The sequence below is a fragment of the Cherax quadricarinatus genome, chromosome 4 (genome assembly GCF_038502225.1).
Source record: "Cherax quadricarinatus isolate ZL_2023a chromosome 4, ASM3850222v1, whole genome shotgun sequence".
Taxonomy (NCBI): Eukaryota; Metazoa; Arthropoda; class Malacostraca; order Decapoda; family Parastacidae; genus Cherax; species Cherax quadricarinatus.
The window spans coordinates 35,881,712-35,903,183 of NC_091295.1; the positions used below are offsets into that span (position 1 = coordinate 35,881,712).

The window sequence follows — 21,472 nt, forward strand, 5'->3', positions numbered from 1 at the left end:
TTAAGAGAATGCGGGATGTGAAATAGAGCGCCCTGCTCCGAGTGAACGTGTGACTCTCGTACCGGGGATAATGAAGATTTATGGAATCACGACTTCTAAACTGGGACAAACCGACGGATACCTCGTCCTGTCGGAATGAGAACCGTGTCGGTGTAACAGGACATCGAAATGAGATGGTGAATGGAGGAAATAAGGAGTATCAATCACCCACAGTTAAGTAAAGTAACCCTTCTAGTTATAACAGACTCATGCTGGCCAGTTAGGTTATGTTGTAATTGGATAGGTTATGAGTGATCCAGCTACATCAAGTGACCACCAGAGAACATCTGGTAAGTGGTGGGATTATGTACAAATGTTTTTCCTTGATGGATGTATCCATGTGTATCCTACCCCCCCCTTCATTCAGCTAAACTAATATACGTAATATATACAGTCCACAATTAATTAGTAGCACCGTACTTGTGGGTGCTATCCAATCCATACTGGTCTCGGATAGATATGGATAAGATTGTGAGGTCGAAGGGGCCACCTGTAGTGACCAGAGGTGGTTAAGTTTTCTCACATGTCTACACGGGGTGACTACGGTAAACAATATGGTTGTCTCCCAATGAGATTACTGGTATGTATATAATGTTGAGGTACATACAGGTAAGCACCCTAGAAAATTTTCCATAGGTAGTGTCATCCTGCCAGAATGTCCTATAACCCATGTCCTAATAAAGAGAAACAATTCTGGAACATGTGTAATATGTGTTTGGCAGGCCACCTGGCTGGGTGACTGGCTGGCTGGGTGGCTGACTGACTCTGGCTGTCTCTATCTCCATTTGTCTGTCTGTATCTATCTCTGTCTATCTCTATTTCTGTCTCTATCTCTCTCTTTGTCTATATCTGTCTCTGTCTATCTCTGTATGTCTCTGTCTATCTCTGTCTCTGTCTCACAATTATACATAGTATAAATTACCTTGGATAACCCAAAAAATCCAGTGCTATACTGTGCTTGTAGATATAAGGCATAATAAACATGACTGGCAAGTAATACGCATTTTCACTTGCTCAGGAATCAGACGTGATGACTCTACATTGTATATAATACCTGTTGGTTCATGAACAGCTCTCTCTCTGAGACAGAAAGAGAGCCAAGTAGACAGAGAGACAGGAAGACAGACAGGAAGACAGACAGAAAGACAGATAAGCAGAGACAGAGATAAGCAGAGACAGAGATAAGCAGAGACAGAGCTAGACAGACACAGACAGACAGATAGACAAATAGACAGACAGATAGATGACATGCTTATGTGTAACAGTGAAAACAAATAAAGCCAAGGCAGTGCACAATCATCAAATGTGCAGCAGTGGAGCTACACTCGTCTTACACAATGCTTCAAAGAGTTTCATATATACTCCAGCACATCTAAAACATTGCTTGGACCTATAAATACTTTGTATATATTTCTAGACAATAGTATGTGACCAAGACAGGTGAAAATGTTCACCTGTCAGTGTGTTTGTGACTATTTGAGTACTATTTCAGTACCTAATATAGTGAAATCTCTACTAATAAATGTATCCATGTACGAGTTTTTCCAGATACGAGCAGTCGATTGGTTGATTTTTTGCTTCCAGATGTGAGCGGGCCTCAAGGGAGGTTCCTTGATGCTGGTGAGGGGGCTCTTGCTCTTGATCTAGGGAATTGGATTTCAGTTATTTGTTGGACTATCTTATTGAAACTTGGACAATGTATGATGCAAAGATGCTTCTTAATGTACACTAAAAATGAAAGAAATTGGACCATAAATAACGGAGTTCACTTCTAACCCATTAGCCGCCCCTTAGCTGTATTTTTGTATTGCTTTCATGGTTGTATTAGCATTTTTTTTGGTCTCGTTTGATAGAATGGATGATATATTACAAAAATAGATATGTACACAAATAACCCGCACATAGAAGAGAGAAGCTTACGACGACGTTTCGGTGTGACTTTGTAAATGGTCCAAGTCGGACCGAAACGTCGTCGCAAGCTTCTCTCTTCTGTGTGCGGGTTATTTGTGTATCGTTCCAGTCACGGTATGTGCCTTTTTTGTTATTTAAAAATAGATATGGTATTGATTGATTTCACGATGAAAAGTACCTTGAAATTGAGCTAAAAGTAGCAGAAATGTTCGATTCTTTGGCGATGTTCAAGTAAGTACGTAAGTTTATTCAGGTATACACAAATACAGTTACATAGATTATCACACATAGCAGCATACGTGTGAAGTACCTAGGATAACCCAAAAAAGTCAGACAGAGTGACTCATTTCCATTGGGGTCAAGAGTAAACAAATGATGTCACCTCCATTAGAATATGCAGTCATCAATAAATTGGCTTTATTTATACAATTATTACAATAATAAAGTAGTATGCATAACAGTAAATTTTCCATTTTTTTGTGAATAAAAAATCCAAATTATTTATATTGCAATAATAATAATAATAATAATAATATAATAATAATAATAATAATAATTTTTTTTTTAACAAGTCGGCTGTCTCCCACTGAGGCAGGGCGACCCAAAAAGAAAGAAAATCCCCAAAAAGAAAATACTTTCATCATCATTCAACACTTCCACCTCACTCACACATAATCACTGTTTTTACAGAGGTGTGTATAAAGATACACAACATATCCCTCCAAACTGCCAATATCCTAAACCCCTCCTTTAAAGTGCAGGCATTGTACTTCCCATTTCCAGGACTCAAGTCCGGCTATATAAAATAACCGGTTTCCCTGAATCCCTTCACTAAATATTACCCTGCTCACATTCCAACAGCTCGTCAGGTCCCAAATACCATTTGTCTCCTTTCACTCCAATGTAACACGCTCACGCACGCTTGCTGGAAGTCCAAGCCCCTCGCCCACAAAACCTCCTTTACCCCCTCCCTCCAACCTTTTCGAGGATGACCCCTAACCTGCCTTCCTTTCCCTACAGATTTATACACTCTCCATGTCATTCTACTCTGATCCATTCTCTCTAAATGACCAAACCACCTCAACAGCCCCTCTTCAGCCCTCTGACTAATAATTTTATTAACTCCACACCTTCTCCTAATTTCCACACTCCGAATTTTCTGCATAATATTTACACCACACATTGCCCTTAGACAGGACATCTCCACTGCCTCCAGCCTCCTCCTCACTGCAGCATTTACAACCCAAGCTTCACACCCATATAAGAGTGTTGGTATTACTATACTTTCATATATTCCCTCCTTTACCTCCATAGATAACATTTTTTGCCTCCACATATACCTCAGTGCACCACTCACCTTTTTTCCTTCATCAATTCTATGATTAACCTCATCCTTCAAAAATCCATACACTGACACGTCAACTCCCAAATATCTAAAAACATTCACTTCCTCCATACTCCTCCTACTCAATTTGATATCCAATTCTTCTTTATCTAAATCATTTGATACCCTCATCACCTTACTCTTTTCTATGTTCACTTTCAACTTTCTACCTTTACACACACTCCCAAATTCGTCCACTAACCTTTGCAATTTTTCTTTAGAATCTCCCATAAGCACAGTATCATCAGCAAAAAGTAACTGTGTCACTTCCCATTTTGTATTTAATTCCCCATAATTTAAACCCACCCCTTTCCCGAACACCCTAGTATTTACTTCTTTTACAACCCCATCTATAAATTTATTAAACAACCATGGTGACATTACACATCCCTGTCTAAGACCGGGCAGTAGTCTCCCTCTCTTCTACACACCCTAACCTGAGCCTCACTATCCTCATTAAAACTCTTTACAGCATTTAGTAACTTACCACCTATTCCATATACTTGCAACATCTGCCGCATTGCTTCCCTATCCACTCTATCATATGCCTTTTCTAAATCCATAAATGCAATAAAAACTTCCCTACCTTTATCTAAATACTGTTCACATATATGCTTCAATGTAAACACTTGATCTACACATCCCCTACCCACTCTAAAACCTCCTTGCTCATCTGCAATCCTACATTATATCTTACCTCTAATTCTTTCAATAATAACCTTACCATACACTTTTCCTGGTATATTCAGTAAACTTATTCCTCAATAATTTTTACAATCTCTTTTGTCCCCCTTCCCTTTATATAAAGGGACTATACATGCTCTCCGCCAATCCCTAGGTACCTTCCCCTCTTTCGTACATTTATTAAACAAAAATACCAACCACTCCAACACTATATCCCCCCTGGCTTTTAACATATCTGTCATGATACCATCAGTTCCAGCTGCTTTACCACCTTTCATTCTACGTAATGCCTCACGCACCTTCCCCACTCTCGCATCCTGTTTTTCTTCACTCCTAAAAGATGGTATACCTCCCTGGCCAGTGCGTGAAATTACTGCCTCCCTTTCTTCGTCCACATTTAAAAGTTCCTCAAAATATTCTCGCCGTCTACCCAATACCTCCATCTCCCCATCTACTAACTCCCCTACTCAGTTTTTAACTGACAAATCCATTTGCTTCCTAGGCTTTCTTAACTTGTTTAACTCACTCCAAAAATTTTTCTTATTTTCATTAAAATTTCTTGACAGTGCCTCTCCCACTCTATCATCCGCTCTCCTTTTGCACTCTCTCACCACTCTCTTCACCTTTCTTTTACTCTCCATATACTCTACTCTTCTTATAACACTTCTGCTTTTAAAAACCTCTCGTGACCTACCTTTTTCTCATCCTTCACACCCTTTACTTCATCATTCCACCAATCACTCCTCTTTCCTCCTGCCCCCACCCTCCTATAACCACAAACTTCTGCCCCACATTCTAATACTGCATTTTTAAAACTATCCCAACCCTCTTCAACCCCCCCCACTACTCATACTTGCACCAGCCCACCTTTGTGCCAATAGTTGCTTATATCTCACCCGAACTTCCTCCTCCCTTAGTTTATACACTTTCACCTCCCTCTTACTTGTTGTTGCCATTTTCCTCTTGTCCCATCTACCTCTTACTCTAACTGTAGCTACAACTAGATAATGATCCGATATATCAGTTGCCCCTCTATAAATGTGTACATCTTGGAGCCTACCCATCAACCTTTTATCCAACAATACATAATCTAACAAACTACTTTCATTACGTGATACCCTCCTGCCAAGTGAGTGTAAAACGAAAGCCTGTAATTGTTTTACATGATGGTAGGATTGCTGGTGTCTTTTGTCTGTCTCATAAATATGCAAGATTACAGGTACGTCTTGCTAATTCTACTCACACTTAGGTCACACTACACATACATGTACATGTTTATTTATACACATTCATCTGAGTTTTCTTCAATTTTATCTTAATAGTTCTTGGTCTTATTACTTTTCCTTTTATATCCATGGGGAAGTGGAATAAGAATCTTTCCTCCGTAAGCCATGCGTGTTGTAAAAGTCAACTAAAATGCTGAGAACAATGGGCTAGTAAGCCCTTTTCCTGTAAAGATTACTAAAAAGAATAAGAAGAAAATTGTCAAAGTGGGAAGTCTGAATGTGCGTGGATGTTGTGCAAATGGGAGAGTTTCAGTGGAGAGGAATAAATGGGATTAGATCAGGGGTTTCAAATAGAGTTAGAGCTAAAAAAGGAGTAGCAATAATGTTGAAGGATAAGATATGGCAGGAAAAGAGAGGCTATAAATGTATTAATTCAAGTATTATGTGGAGTAAAATAAAGGTTGGATGTGAAAAGTGGGTTATAGTAAGCGTATATGCACCCAGAGAAGAGAGAATTGTAGATGAGAGAGAGGGATTTTGGGAAATGTTGAGTGAATGCATGGGGAGTTTTGAACCAAGTGTGAGAGTACTTGTGGTTGGGGATTTCAATGCTAAAGTGGGCAAAAATGTTGTGGAGGGAGTAGCAGGTAAATTTGGGGTGCCAGGGGTAAATGAAAATGGGGAACCTTTAATTGAGCTATGTGTAGGAAGAGGTTTAGTAATAAGTAATACATATTTTATGAAGAAGAGGATAAATAAATATACAAGGTATGATATAGCACGTAATGGAAGTAGTTTGTTAGATTATGTATTGGTGGATAAAAGGTTGATGGGTAGGCTCCAGGATGTACACGTTTATAGAGGGGCAACTGATATATCGGATCATTATTTAGTTGTAGCTACAGTTAGAGTAAGAGGTAGATGGGACAAGAAGGTAGCAACAACAAGTAGGAGGGAAGTGAAAGTGTATAAACTAAGGGAAGAAGAAGTTCGGGTGACATATAAGCGACTACTGGCAGAAAGGTGGGCTAGTGCAAAGATGAGTAGTGGGGGGGTTGAAGAGGGTTGGATGAGTTTTAACCCTTTGACTGTCGCAGGCCCCTTTCTGAAACTGTCATTCTATGTCGATAAATTTTTGGAAAAAACAAAAATTATTTTTTCTTATGAAATGACAGAGAATCTTTTCCCGATGGTAATGACACCAAAAGTATGAAATTTGGTCGAAAACTCACGGAATTACGCTCCCGCGAAGTTAGCGGTCTTGGCGACATATTCGTATTGGCGATTTCACCGACTTTGAGCCCTATTTTTAGCCAATTCCGTTGTTCCAGTTGACCAAACTCATAGCTATTTCTTTAGAACTCCATTTTATCTATCAATTGAGTACAAAAAACCGCCCATTTACCGATTTGAACTACCCAATATAGTGGTCAGAAACTGGCAATTTGGCCAATTTCACGCAAATTAAAAAATATGACAATTTCAAAATAGGGCCCAGAATAAACAATATAGACATTCTTGGCACTAAAGTAACATATCCTCTGTTCATTAGTCACGTCTCTAGGCCCCTCTTATATTACTATTGCTTTCTATTTTGATTTTTTATTCATACAAAAAAATACAAAATTTACTGTTATGCAGACTATTGCATTATTGTGAAAATGGAATAAATAATATCAGTGCACTTGTGAAAGAATATTAGACTCCCCAGTTGACGTGTATTGGACATGTGGTGTGATTTGCTTAATCCTAAACATTGGTAAAAATTGAACATTTCCGCTACTTTGAGCTCAATTTCAAGGTCGTTTTCATCATGAAAGTAATCAAAATCATCTCTATTTCTATAATATGTTTTCCATTTTATCACCTGAGTCCAAGAAAATGAGAATACAATGATAAATACTATACGAAAATACACCTCAAAGTTGGCGTTTTAATCCAAAAAAACGGTCCGTATTTTTTTTTTCTCATTACGCACTGCGTACTGCAGGATTTTTTTATGTGGTGCACACTGACCACACAGACGAATTCTCTCACATGTGGGCCTACCAGCTTTCTCCCGCTTGATTTAAAGCCGCTAGAATTTTTTTTTTTTTTTTTTTTCAACGTCGGCTGTCTCCCACCGAGGCTAGAATTATTGAGTATATTTTCGTCAGAAACAGTGGCGCGCAAGACGTATATATACGACGTAAACAGTCAAAGGTTTAAAAATGCAGTATTAGAATGTGGGGCAGAAGTTTGTGGTTATAGGAGGGTGGGGGCAGGAGGAAAAGAGGATTGATTGGTGGAATGATGAATTAAAGGGTGTGATAAAAGAGAAAAAGTTAGCTTATGAGAGGTTTTTAGAAAGCAGAAGTGTTATAAGAAGAGCAGAGTATATGGAGATTAAAAGAAAGGTGAAGAGAGTGGTGAGAGAGTGCAAAAGGAGAGCAGATGATAGTATGGGAGAGGCACTGTCAAGAAATTTTAATGAAAATAAGAAAAAATTTTGGAGTGAGTTAAACAAGTTAAGAAGGCCTAGGGAACGTATTGATTTTTCAGTTAAAAACAGAGTAGAGGAGATAGTAGATGGGGAGAGGGAGGTATTAGGTAGATGGCGAGAATATTTTAAGGAACTTTTAAATGTTGAGGAAGAAAGGGAGGTGGTAATTTCATGCACTGGCCAGGGAGGTATACCATCTTTTAGGAGTGAAGAAGAGCAGAATGTAAGTGTGGGGAAGGTACGTGAGGCATTATGTAGAATGAAAGGGGGTAAAGCAGCTGGAACTGATGGGATCATGACAGAAATGTTAAAAGCAGGGGGGATATAGTGTTGGAGTGGTTGGTACTTTTGTTTAATAAATGTATGAAAGAGGGGAAGGTACCTAGGGATTGGCAGAGAGCATGTATAGTCCCTTTATATAAAGGGAAGGGGGACAAAAGAGATTGTAAAAATTATAGAGGAATAAGTTTACTGAGTATACCAGGAAAAGTGTAAGGTAGGGTTATAATTGAAAGAATTAGAGGTAAGACATAATGTAGGATTGCAGATGAGCAAGGAGGTTTTAGAGTGGGTAGGGGATGTGTAGATCAAGTGTTTACATTGAAGCATATATGTGAACAGTATTTAGATAAAGGTAGGGAAGTTTTTATTGCATTTATGGATTTAGAAAAGGCATATGATAGAGTGGATAGGGGAGCAATGCGGCAGATGTTGCAAGTATATGGAATAGGTGGTAAGTTACTAAATGCTGTAAAGAGTTTTTATGAGGATAGTGAGGCTCAGGTTAGGGTGTGTAGAAGAGAGGGAGACTACTTCCCGGTAAAAGTAGGTCTTAGACAGAGATGTGTAATGTCACCATGGTTGTTTAATATATTTATAGATGGGGTTGTAAAAGAAGTAAATGCTAGGGTGTTTGAGAGAGGGCTGGGATTAAATTATGGGGAATCAAATACAAAATGAGAATTGACACAGTTACTTTTTGCCGATGATACTGTGCTTATGGGAGATTCTAAAGAAAAACTGCAAAGGTTAGAAGATGAGTTTGGGAGTGTGTGTAAAGGTAGAAAGTTGAAAGTGAACATAGAAAAGAGTAAGGTGATGAGGGTATCAAATGATTTAGATAAAGAAAAATTGGATATCAAATTGGGGAGGAGGAGTATGGAAGAAGTGAATGTTTTCAGATATGTACTTGGGAGTTGACGTGTCGGCGGATGGATTTATGAAGGATGAGGTTAATCATAGAATTGATGAGTGAAAAAAGGTGAGTGGTGCGTTGAGGTATATGTGGAGTCAAAAAACGTTATCTATGGAGGCAAAGAACGGAATGTATGAAAGTATAGTAGTACCAACACTCTTATATGGGTTTGAAGCTTGGGTTGTGAATGCAGCAGCGAGGAGGCGGTTGGAGGCTGTGGAGATGTCCTGTCTAAGGGCAATGTGTGGTGTAAATATTATGCAGAAAATTAGGAGTGTGGAAATTAGGAGAAGGTGTGGAGTTAATAAAAGTATTAGTCAGAGGGCTGAAGAGGGGTTGTTGAGGTGGTTTGGTCATTTAGAGAGAATGGATCAGAGTAAAATGACATGGAGAGCATTTAAATCTGTAGGAGAAGGAAGGCGGGGTAGGGGTCGTCCTCGTAAAGGTTGGAAGGAATGGGTAAGGGAGGTTTTGTGGGCTAGGGGCTTGGACTTCCAGCAGGCGTGCATGAGCGTGTTCGATAGGAGTGAATGGAGACGAATGATATTTGGAACCTGACGATCTGTTGGAGTGTGAGCAGGGTAATATTTAATGAAAGGATTCAGGGAAACCGGTGGCTTTTATATAGCTGGAATTGAGTCCTGGAAATGGGAAGTACAATGCCTGCACTCTAAAGGGGTTTTGGGATATTGGCAGTTTGGAGGGATATGTTGTGTATCTTTATACGTATATGCTTCTAAACTGTTGTGTTCTGAGCACCTCTGCAAAAACAGTGATTATGTGTGAGTGAGGTGAAAGTGTTGAATGATGATGAAAGTATTTTCTTTTTGGGGATTTTCTTTCTTTTTGGGTCACCCTGCCTTGGTGGAAGACGGCCGACTTGCTGAACAAAAAAAAAAAAAAATAACAATAATAGTATAATATGTAATAATAATAATAATAATAATAATAATAATAATAATAATAATAATAATAATACAGTGGACCCCCACCTTACGAACGCATCGCGTTACGGTAAATCCGCCATACGAAGCATCTGAATGCATAAATTTTGCCTCGCCTTACATGATTCGTCCGGGACATGTCCCACGTGTGGCCTCGGCGCCAGTGTTTACAAGCCAGCCACTGTGGTCGCATCTACGCATACATTTGGTACATTTCACATTATCCCAGTGTTTTTAGTGCTTGTAACTGCAAAATAAGTCACCATGGACCCCAAGAAAGCTTCTAGTGCCATCCCTGTGGTAAAAAGAGCAAGAATTAGTATGGAACTGAAAAAAGAGATTAAAGAAATGTGTGCAAAGCGGGTTGAACTGCAAACCTTTACGGATGAAAATCACCCTGACACAGCTACTGCAAGCCGTGTTGGCAACCTGTACAATGACAATGTTATGGCCCATTTTAGGAAAGTCTTAAAGCAACAGGAGGTACAGAGCTCTATGGACAGATTTGTTGTGCGACAGAGGTCCATTGACTCTCAAACTGGTCCTAGTGGCATTAAAAGAAGGGAAATAACCCCGGAAAAGGACTTGCTGCCTCAAGTCCTAATGGAAGGGGATTCCCCTTCTAAACAATAACTTCCACACTCTCCCCTCCTCCCATCCCATCAATCATCATCAGATCTTCAATAAAGGTAAGTGTCATGTATTCTATTCTTAGTAGAGTAGTAATTGTGCATGTCTTCTTCAGTTTGTGTGTATTAAAATTAATATTTCATGTGGTAAAAAAAAAATTTTCACACTTTCGGGTGTCAGGAATGGATTAATTTGATTTCCATTATTTCTTATGGGGAAAATTAATTTGGCTAACGATAATTTCGGCTTACGATGAGCTCTCAGGAATGGATTAATATCGTAAGGCGGGGCCCACTGTAATAATAATAATATGTATAATAACAATACATGTATAATAAATTTTGCAGTGAGTGAAACAAGTTAAGAAAGCCTAGGGAATGAATGGATTTGTCAGTTAAAAACAGAGTAGGGGAGTTAGTAGATGGGGAGATGGAGGTATAGGGTAGATGGCAGGAATATCAGAATTGATGAAGGAAAAAAGGTGAGTGGTGAGTTGAGGCATATGTGGAGACAAAAAATGTTATCTATGGAGGCAAAGAAGGGAATGTATGAAAGTATAGTGGTACCAACACTCTTATATGAGTGTGAAGTTTGGGTTGTAAATGCTGCAGCAAGGAGATGGTTGGAGGCAGTGGAGATGTCCTGTCTAAGGGCAATGTGTGGTGTAAATATTATGCAGAAAATTCAGAGTGTGGAAATTAGAAGGTGTGGAGTTAATAAAAGTATTAGTCAGAGGACTGAAGAGGGGTTGTTGAGGTGGTCTGGTCATTTAGAGAGAATGGATCAAAGTAGAATGACATAGAAAGCATATAAATCTGTAGGGGAAGGAAGGTGGGGTATGGGTCATCTTTGAAAAGGTTGGAGGGAGGGGGTAAATGAGGTTTTGTGGGCAAGGGGCTTGGACTTCCATCAAGCATGCATGAGCATGTTAGATAGGATTGAATGGAGACAAATGGTATTTGGGACCTGACAATCTGTTGGAGTGTGAGCAGGGTAATATTTAGTGAAGGGATTCGGGGAAACCTGTTATTTTTATATAGCCGGACTTGTGTCCTAGAAATGGGAAGTACAATGACTGCACTTTAAAGGAGGAGTCTGGGATATTCGCAGTTTGAAGGGATATGTTGTGTATCTTTATACATATATACTTCTAAACTGTTGTATTCTGAGCACCTCTGCAAAAACAGTTATTATGTGCGAGTGAGGTGAAAGTGTTGAATGATGATGAAAGTATTTTATTTTTGGGCATTTTCTTTCTTTTTCAGTCACCCTGCCTCGGTGGGAGACAGCCGACTTGTTAAAAAAAAAAAGTACTATACAATAATAATTATAATAATAGACAGCTTTGCAAGGCTGTCACTAGATGGCAGTGAATGCCAACAATGTGGGAGTGGTTATGGCTGCCTCTACTTATAATATAATGACATATTTTATTCATTCTAGAGTATATATCAGGTTTCTATGTTATTTATATTGTTTATTATGTTATATTAGGTGAGCTATGATAGATAAACAAGCTGTAGAGTTGATATATTAGCAAAATATTCAAGGAGTATTATGTCCTGTCTCCAGACAAATTCTCATCCACTGCCGCTGCCGCCACATATGCAATGACACATTTTATTCATTCTAGAGTATATATCAGGTTTCTATGTTATTTATATTGTTTATTACATACCATGGGCTTACACTTGAAATCACCTGATGCAATTCTGCAAAGGAGCAAGGTGAAGCGGTCCTTTGCTGCCTTGAAGCCCGGTGCACTCTTCTCTTGCTGACTGATATAAGTTCGTGTTGGCATTTTTCCCAAAAAACACTTGTCTCGTCAGCATTAAACACTTGATGTGGCTCATAGCCACCCTCAGAAATAATTTCCTGCAATTCAGCAGGAAACTTACTTGCTGCTCTATGATCAGCTGAAGCACTTTCACCAGAAAACTTAATATTATGTAACTTAAAGGTGTGGAACCAGCCTGTGCTAAACACACGCTCTTTTTTAGGCCTTCCTTCCTTATCATACATTGCTTTAAACAACTGTAAGGCCTTTTTCCCTAATTAAGAGGAAATTAAGTGGTGCACCTTTTTTTGTCTTTTGTTCAATCCACTCAAGCAACAAGTTTTTTGTTTTATTTACTTGTTGGAACCTACATGTCATTCTTTTCATAAGATGACATCTTGGGTTATTCATTACACAACTTGTATATTCGCCTCGTTCTTTTTAATTGTACGAACCAACGCTTCATTAAGGCTATAGGCCCTCACTACATCCACCACACGTGATCCACTCTTAAGCTTGTCTAATATCTCAACGCTTAAACCTTTTCTTGTCATTTTCAGCAACACTTGTATGCTTACTGGGTGCCATTATTGCTTGGCAGATTTAACAAATGGCAATGAAATTAAGAAAATATGTAAATAAACACAGCTAAGTTCCCAAGTACCTTCGTCCTGCATGCGTATGAACCGAACTGGAGGCTGGGAGCGTGGTGGGGGTGGGTGTGGGTGGCGGGGGGACGGCAGTAGGCCTCCCCCATTGATTCAATGGTATAACCCACCGCAGGCAACTGGGCAACCATGCTCTCAAAATTTTTTCCCCTCCCGTGAATTGTGTTAAATTGATCATACGATGTGTTACATAAAAATGTGTCACAATTCTTCAATCATGCTATACTCAAATCATGCCAAATAAACTCATGCTAAATGACAGTCTACTGTACATCATATTAGATGAATTGTGATAGATAAATAAGCCGTATTGATGATATTAGCAAAATATTGAAATATCTTGTGCCTCCTGACAGCCGGAATGGATTAATTGTATTTCATTTAATTTAAATGAGGAAAAGTGACTCTGCAAACAACAAATCCAGATGTGAGCAAGGTCACGGAATGGATGAAACTTGTAAGTAGAGGTTCCACTGTATTAGTGTCAGAACAAATATTGGCTATGAAATCACAAGAACTGCTACAAATTGTAATTATCAGAACATAAAAATTATATAAATTAAAAAAAAAAAAAGTAAAAAAGGTAGAGTGGAACCACTGTTTACGAGTTTAATCCATTCCATGACCTAGCTCATAACCTGATCTGCTTGTATGCTGAGTCAATTTTTCTCATTTAAATTAAATGAAATGCCATTAATCCTTTTCAGTGGAATTCCTGCTCTCAGGAGGCAGGACAAAATACTTCAATATAACACTAATCAGTGGTGCCTTAAGGGGGATGGGGTGGAAGGCCGCCCCAGGTAACACCATTTAGGGGGTGACACCATACAGCCTCTAAAGAAGGTGACACTAATGCACAAAGCAGTGCTGCAGCAACATACGAGAAGAATCCTTCATTTCTATATAGCCTATTATATGATTACCGAGTACAAATAGGCCTATATAGGGGAAAGTCATTGATTCTGATGATGTGATAGATGATTTTGCAGGATTGAAGGCAAGGAAATGTAAGATCAAATTCACTGAAGTCAAATCAGAACTAGTGTTTTTCTGATGTTGCAATGTTTTTCTTTATTTTTCAAGTTCTTTTTTTTTTTTTGTATTGTTAAGGATGAATAAATGTAGGATCTGTTGCCTCTACTCAAAGTGACATATGAGTTCGTGTTTCCTCAATATTACTACGATTATTTATTTTATCATTAATAAAGTTGAGAAGTATTCTCCTGTTCAGTTTATGGCCCTTAAACATTTTCATTGCTAAACACTAGTCACTGGGCATGCAATAGTGACGTAACTGGAGTTTACTCCCCCCATCCCCCGCCCTTGGATTTCATGGGGGTGGCACCAAAGATTCCGCCCTTGGTGACACCAACCCTAGCGATGCCATTAACACTAATATCAACTCTAGGGCTTATTTATCTATCACAATTCATCTAATATGACATAATAAACAATATAAATAACACAATATAAATAACACAGGAACCTGATATATACTCTAGAATGAATAAAATATGTCATTGTGTGACAAGTGGTGGCGGCCATTCCCGCTCCCACTCTGAAAACATCTTCCCATGCTTCCCCTTCCGAGGTGTTATTATAAGAGAAAACAGACCCCTTCCGAGGTGTTATTATAAGAGAAAACAGAGTGTTTGTTTTGTGAGTCTAACTGCACTAGATCACTAGTTTCATAAGGAAAACATTGAAATAAGAAATATTGTATAAAAACATAATAGAGAATGTAAAGAAATTAACTGGTGTATGTACAGAATTTACCTTGAAGAAGAGATGCTGGCGGAGGCTGACGATGGAAAAAGATAGGCAGAGCGGCGTATGCTGTCAGTGGCCCTATAAACCCCAACAACAACAACAACAACATTGGAGGAGTTCATTTCGTTTCATCCTTTTTCTGTCGCTTAATTGCTCATCTTACTTGCTATACTCTTAATGCTACACTTTATCACTGAACTTAACTGCTACAATTTGTTTTTGTTTTTTTTTTCACTTCACTTTTCACTGATTTCTGGCTTTTTCTCCATGCTTTTCACACTTTCATCTGCAGGGCATTTCAATAAAACCTGTCCAAGGAGGTTTGTTTCATATTTCCTTTCAGAATGTTCTGAAAATGAGTTAGGCAAGTGTCATTACATAGCTCCAATGCACGACCAGTTGCAACTTTCTCTGGGTGTTTCCTTTCAATAAAGTTTGAAAGTCTCTCCCAGATTCCCAACATTTCCTTTATTTCACTTGTAGAAATAATCTCCTCCACATCTGGCACCTCCACCCTAAAATCACTGCACAAAAGCGTTGTTGTGGCATTCACTGTCATATAGCGGGGGTGTTATTATAGTACAGTGGTACCTCAGGATACGAACTTATTTCGTTCCAGAAGCCTGTTCGAGTGCTGATGCTGAACGAATTTGTTCCCATAAGGCATAATGTAAATTAGGTTAATCCATTTCAGATCCCCAATAATACACTTACAAAAGTACTTACATAAATACACTTACATAATTGTTCGCGTTTTAAGCTGTTCGTATCCCAAGGTACCACCGTATTATTATTATATTATTATTATTATAAGTATTATATTATTATTACATTATAGTATTATTATTATTATTATTTTTATTATTATTATTATTATTATAATGGGAAAGCACTAAACCCATAAGATTATACAGCGCCTGTAGGGAGGAAGCGATGGAAGGTATTCAGTCTTAATTTAGGGAACTGGAGCACACAGATACAATTCCCTAGATCAAGAGCCCCTCACCAGTGTCAAGGACCCTCCCTTGAGGGGAAAGCTCCCAACCTGAATTTTGGCTCATATCCAAGAGCAAAAAATCAACTGAGTGACGGCTCATATCCTGAAAAACTCGCATGGTGGGGCACTTGTAAGCAGAGGTTCCAATGTATATCAGCAACATTTCTGCAAGCAACTGGACTCCATGTTGCCTTCAGGTGAGCATCCAGCGTCAACTTCACAGTCTTATATCTCGGTAAGTATTGACCCTAAGTTTTTCTTTTTTTGGTCTTATTACACACAGAAAATTGCCCTCTTGAGCCTGTTAATTGTCCAAATGTAGATCTACGTTCTTACTGCCAGCGCTCCAAACGTATTACCTGGAGTTTACCTGGAGAGAGTTCCGGGGATCAACACCCCCGCAGCCCGGTCCGTGACCAGGCCTCATGGTGGATCAGGGCCTGATCAACCAGACTGTTACTGCTGGCTGCACGCAATCCAACGTACGAGCCACAGCCCGGCTGGTCAGGTACCGACTTTAAGTGCTTGTCCAGTGCCTGCTTGAAGACAACCAGGGGTCTATTGGTAATCTCCCTTATGTATGCAGGGAGGCAGTTGAACAGTCTTGGGCCCCTGACACTTATTGTGTTGTCTCTTAACGTGCTAGTGACACCCCTGCTTTTCATTGGGGGATGTTGCATCGTCTGCCAAGTCTTTTGCTTTCATAGTGAGTGATTGTTGTGTGCAAATTCGGTACTAGTCCTTCTAGGATTTTCCAGGTGTATATAATCATGTATCTCTCCCGCCTGCGTTCCAGGGAGTGCAGGTTCAGGAACTTCAAGAGCTCCCAGTAATTGAGGTGTTTTACCTCCATTATGCATGCTGTGAAGATTCTCTGTACATTTTCTAGGTCAGCAATTTCACCTGCCTTGAAAGGTGTTGTTAGTGTGCAGCAATATTCCAGCCTAGATAGAACAAGCGACCTGAAGTGTCATCATGGGCTTGGCATCCCTAGTTTTGAAGGTTCTCATTATCCATCCTGTCATTTTTCTAGCAGATGTGATTGATACAATGTTATGGTCCTTGAAGGTGAGATCCTCCGACATGATCACTCCCAGGTCTTTGACGTTAGTTTTTTGCTCTATTTTGTGGCTGGAATTTGTTTTATACTCTGATGAAGTTTTAATTTCCTCATGTTTACCATAGGGGAGTAACTGAAATTTCTCATCGTTGAACTTCATATTGTTTTCTGCAGCCCATTGAAAGATTTGGTTGATGTCCGCCTGGAGCCTTGCAGTGTCTGCAATGGAAGACACTGTCATGCAGATTTGGGTGTCATCTGCAAAGGAAGACACGGTGCTGTGGCTGACATCCTTGTCTATGTCAGATATGAGGATGAGAAACAAGATGGGAGCGGGTACTGTGCCTTGTGGAACAGAGCTTTTCACCGTAGCTGCCTCAGACCTCACTCTGTTGACTACTACTCTTTGTGTTCTGTTTGTGAGTAAATTACAGATCCATCTACCAACGTTTCCTGTTATTCCTTTAGCACGCATTTTGTGCGCTATTACGCCATGGTCACACTTGTCGAGGGCTTTTGCAAAGTCTGTGTATATTACATCTGCATTCTTTTTGTCTTCTAGTGCATCTAGGACCTTGTCTTAGTGATCCAGTAGTTGGGACAGACAGGAGTGACCTGCTCTAAACCCATGTTGCCCTGGGTTGTGCAATTGATGGGTATGTAGATGGGTGGCGATCTTGCTTCTTAGGACCTTCTCAAAGATTTTTATGATGTGGGATGTTAGTGCTATCGGTCTGTAGTTCTTTGCTATTGCTTTACTGCCCCCTTTGTGGAGTGGGCTATGTCTGTTGTTTTTAGTAACTGTGGGACGATCCCAGTGTCCATGCTCCCTCTCCATAGCATGTTAAAAGCACATGATAGGGGCTTCTTGCAGTTCTTGATGAACATGGAGTTCCATGAGTCTGGCCCTGGGGCAGAGTGCATGGGCACATCACTTATCGCCTGTTCGAAGTCATTTGGCATCAGGATAACATCAGATAGGCTTGTGTTTACCAAATTCTGTGGCTCTCTCATAAAAAATTCATTTAGATCTTCGACTCTCAGTCTGGTTTGCAGATTGATAAAAACTGAGTCATATTGGGACTTAAGTAGCTCACTTATTTCCTTGCTGTCATCTGTATAGGACCCATCTTGTTCAAGCAGGGGCCCAATACTGGATGTTGTTCTCGACTTTGATTTCACATAAGAAAAGAAATACTTTGGGTTTCTTTCGATTTCATTTATGGCTTTTAGTTCTTCCCCACGATTCCTGACTCCTATAAGATTCCTTTAGCTTTAGTTCGATGTTTGCTATTTCTCTGACCAGTGTTTCCCTATGCATTTCAGATATACTGGCCTCTTTTAGCTGCTCTGTTATTCTTTTCCGTCGCCTGTAAAGGGAGCGCCTGTCGCTTTCTATTTTACATCTACTCCTCCTTTTTCTTAAAGGAATATGCCTTGAGCATACATGGAGTGCCACAGAGTTAATCTGTTCGAGGCATAAGTTGGGGTCTGTGTTGCTTAGTCGTATATCAATATTTTATTTTTCCTGCCTCCAAATTTGGCACGATTGGCCTGAGATGCCTGGTCAGTACAGAATGGGTCTTAACACTCAGTGTGCACAGTATTAAAAAAATCTGGGACCATTTAGTACCTTGTGGGAGCACCAGTACAAGTGAGCGCCAGATAAAGCAAACAGCATGGCAAACACCAGAAATTCACCGATGTCATGTCTTACTAACACTCCCCTTTAAAGAGAAAAGTGATGTTGATCCCGAGTTTAGTGGCTTTGAGATGGCTGTGGCCACAAGTGGTCGAGGAAATATCAAAAACCTCGATAATAAACATTGTGCAACATTTGTGCAACATCCTTTCAATTTTGATACTTTTGATTCTTTAAATTTTGGTAGTGTCATCCTGCCAGAATGCCCTATAACCTATGCCCTAAGTAAAGAGAAACAATTCTGAAACATGTGTAATAAGTGTTTGGCTGGCTGGGTAGGTGGCTGACTGACTTTGGCTGTCTCTATCTCCGTCTGTCTGTGTGTATCTATCTCTGCCTGTCTCTGCCCATCTCTGTGTCTGTCTCTATCTCACAGGTACACATAAATAATTATCATACATAGTGTAAATTACCTAGGATAAGTCAAAAAAAAAATCCAGACAAAGTGCTATACAGTGCTTGTAGATATAAGGCATAATAAGCATGACTGGCAAGTAATACACATTTTCACCTGTTCAGGAATCAGACGTGACGACTCTGCATCATGTGTAAGATCTGTTAGTTCATGAGCAGCTCTCTGAGACAGAAAGAGAGACAAGAAGACAGACACACAGACAGACAGATAAGCAGAGACAGCTAGACAGACTAATAGACTGACAGACAAATAGACAGACAGACAAATAGACAGACAGACAAGTAGACAGACAAATAGATAGACAGATAGACAAACAGACAAAGAGATAGACAGACAAACAGACATGAAAACAAACAAAGTCAAGGCAGTGCACTATCATCAAATGTCACTCCACTGCTGCACTGTCAGCAGTGGAGTGACAGTCTTACACTATGCTTCAAGGAGTTTCATATATACTCCAGCATGTCTAAAACATTGCTGGGACCTATAAATACTTTGTATACATTTCTAGACAATAGTAGGTGACCAAGGCAGGTGAAAATATTCACCTGTCAGAGCATTTGTGACTATCTGAGTGCTATTCAGTACCTAATATTAGTGTCAGAACAAACATTGGCTATGAAATCACAAGAATTGTAATTATCAGAACATAAAAATTACATAAATTAAAAAAAAAAATGTGAAGAATAGGTATATTGGCAACACTTCTGCAAGCGACAGGACTCTATGCTGCCGTCAGGTGAGCATCCAGCACCAACTTTGTGGTCTTGTATCTCGGTAAGTGCTGAACCTAAATTTTTTTTTCTTATTACACACAGAAAATTACCCTCTTTAATTTAATTTTTTTTTTCCAAAATATTCAGAGCGCTGGGCAAGAGAATGTAGATCTATGTTTGGACAGTTAAGGGGTTAAAAAAAAAAAAAAAAAAAAAAAAACAGAGCACTTGCAGTGAGAATGTAGATCTACATTTGGACAGTTAATGGGTTAAACCAATGCTTTTTGCTGATGGCACTACTATCATTATATCAGACACACAAAAAAAAAAAAAAGTCTGGCCTTTGGATGACAACAAATTTGCACTTAGTATAGTACTGTACAAAAAAAACATACAGTAATATAATTTATTTGTAAATAAATTGAGCCAAGTGAATGTATAATAAAATATCTGAAAACTGAAAGAAAATATGGAGGTGTATACTTGGAAAATAAATTTAAATTTAACACTAATAAATACAAAATCAAAGAGTAATATTTGTGCATAGTTCATGTTCTCAAAATACTGGATGTTCAACTAATAGAAAGTATGGTTAAGCACATCAGTATTTTGGGTTAATTATTATTTAGCCAATTCAATAAAACATGCTACTGTGAGTATTTGGATACCATACATCAACCCAAATGAAGATGGCAGATCTATTCCTACACAATTCATTCCTCATCATATTCTCATAGCAATCACTGTGGCTTAAAACAGCACATGGAACACAACAGTGTATTTCACATTAACTATTGCATCTTTGCTTCCAATCATGTCCCATTTTAATGTTCTACAAAATATAATTATTGTACTATGCTCTGCCTTTCATTAAATTTCTTGGTTTTGCAGACCATTCCATGTTTTTTACCTGTTGAATTCTAAACTGATTTTTCTCATTACCAACCTTCCCTACATAAACAACTAATTTAGAAGCCCTTTTGGCAATTAAATTTGTCAACTCTGCCTACACAGTAATTCTAACCCTAACTTTCAGTACTTCCAACTATAAGTTAAATCTCTTCAAAGTCAACAAATGCTTCTTATCTAACTGCATAGTGTCTGGTAAATATTTGTTTATAAATTTATAAATGTTTATAAATTCTCTTGTATTCACTGTAACTCTTAAATTTATTTTTACAGCCACCTAAGAGACTGTATATGAAAGCAGCATTCAATTAGTCACTGACTTATTAATCTTAAATTTGCCTGAAGTGCTTTGCATACTAAGGGGCTTTCTTCATGTACACCTAAATGTCATTTACCTCTGTACAAACATTGTATCATGTTAAAATAAAGAATCTTAGTCTTAATCTTAATAAGTTCTTACCAATAGCTTCACCACATTTCTTTTCACATTCCTGCCGTGATGAGAAGCGATTTTCATTTCCATCACAGCCTCCATACAAGAACTGTTTACATACACCATCCTGACTATCAAAATGCCAATAAGCTTGTAAATTTCCACAGGTTCCTTGGTGTTTTTCGAGGAAGCAAAATTCTGCAAATAAAGGAAATATATCCATGGTAAATTACTGGTAAGTACCACTAATAAATGGAAATTTCTTGAGGTAGAATAAAGAGACAAGTTAGCTATGCATACATACATCAGCTGGGATGTCACAGGTGCAAAATGAGAAAGAAAAAAATGCCAAAAGTATACAGTAGTGCCCCACTCTATGGTGCTTCGCCTCACAGCGTTCCGCTAATGCAGACATTTCAAATTATAACCAAAACTTGCTATATGGCTCCTCCCACCTGACTTTCTAATATGGTCACCACAGGCCACAGGGTTTGTTTATATTCTCTGTGAGCAAGACTCTCTATTATGTC

General features: G+C 38.9%; 1 protein-coding gene across 6 annotated transcripts in view; it reads right to left on the reverse strand.

Annotated features, from left to right (window-relative positions):
- The window catches only part of Ppn (proteoglycan-like sulfated glycoprotein papilin), a 504,188-nt gene that overhangs the window by 167,915 nt on the left and 314,801 nt on the right, over positions 1 to 21,472 (reverse strand). For all 6 annotated transcript variants that reach the window (XM_070095679.1, XM_070095654.1, XM_070095670.1 and 3 more), the window contains one exon: positions 20,970 to 21,140. In XM_070095679.1, the coding sequence (XP_069951780.1) occupies positions 20,970 to 21,140 (171 nt within the window). The remainder of the gene's footprint in view (positions 1 to 20,969; positions 21,141 to 21,472) is intronic.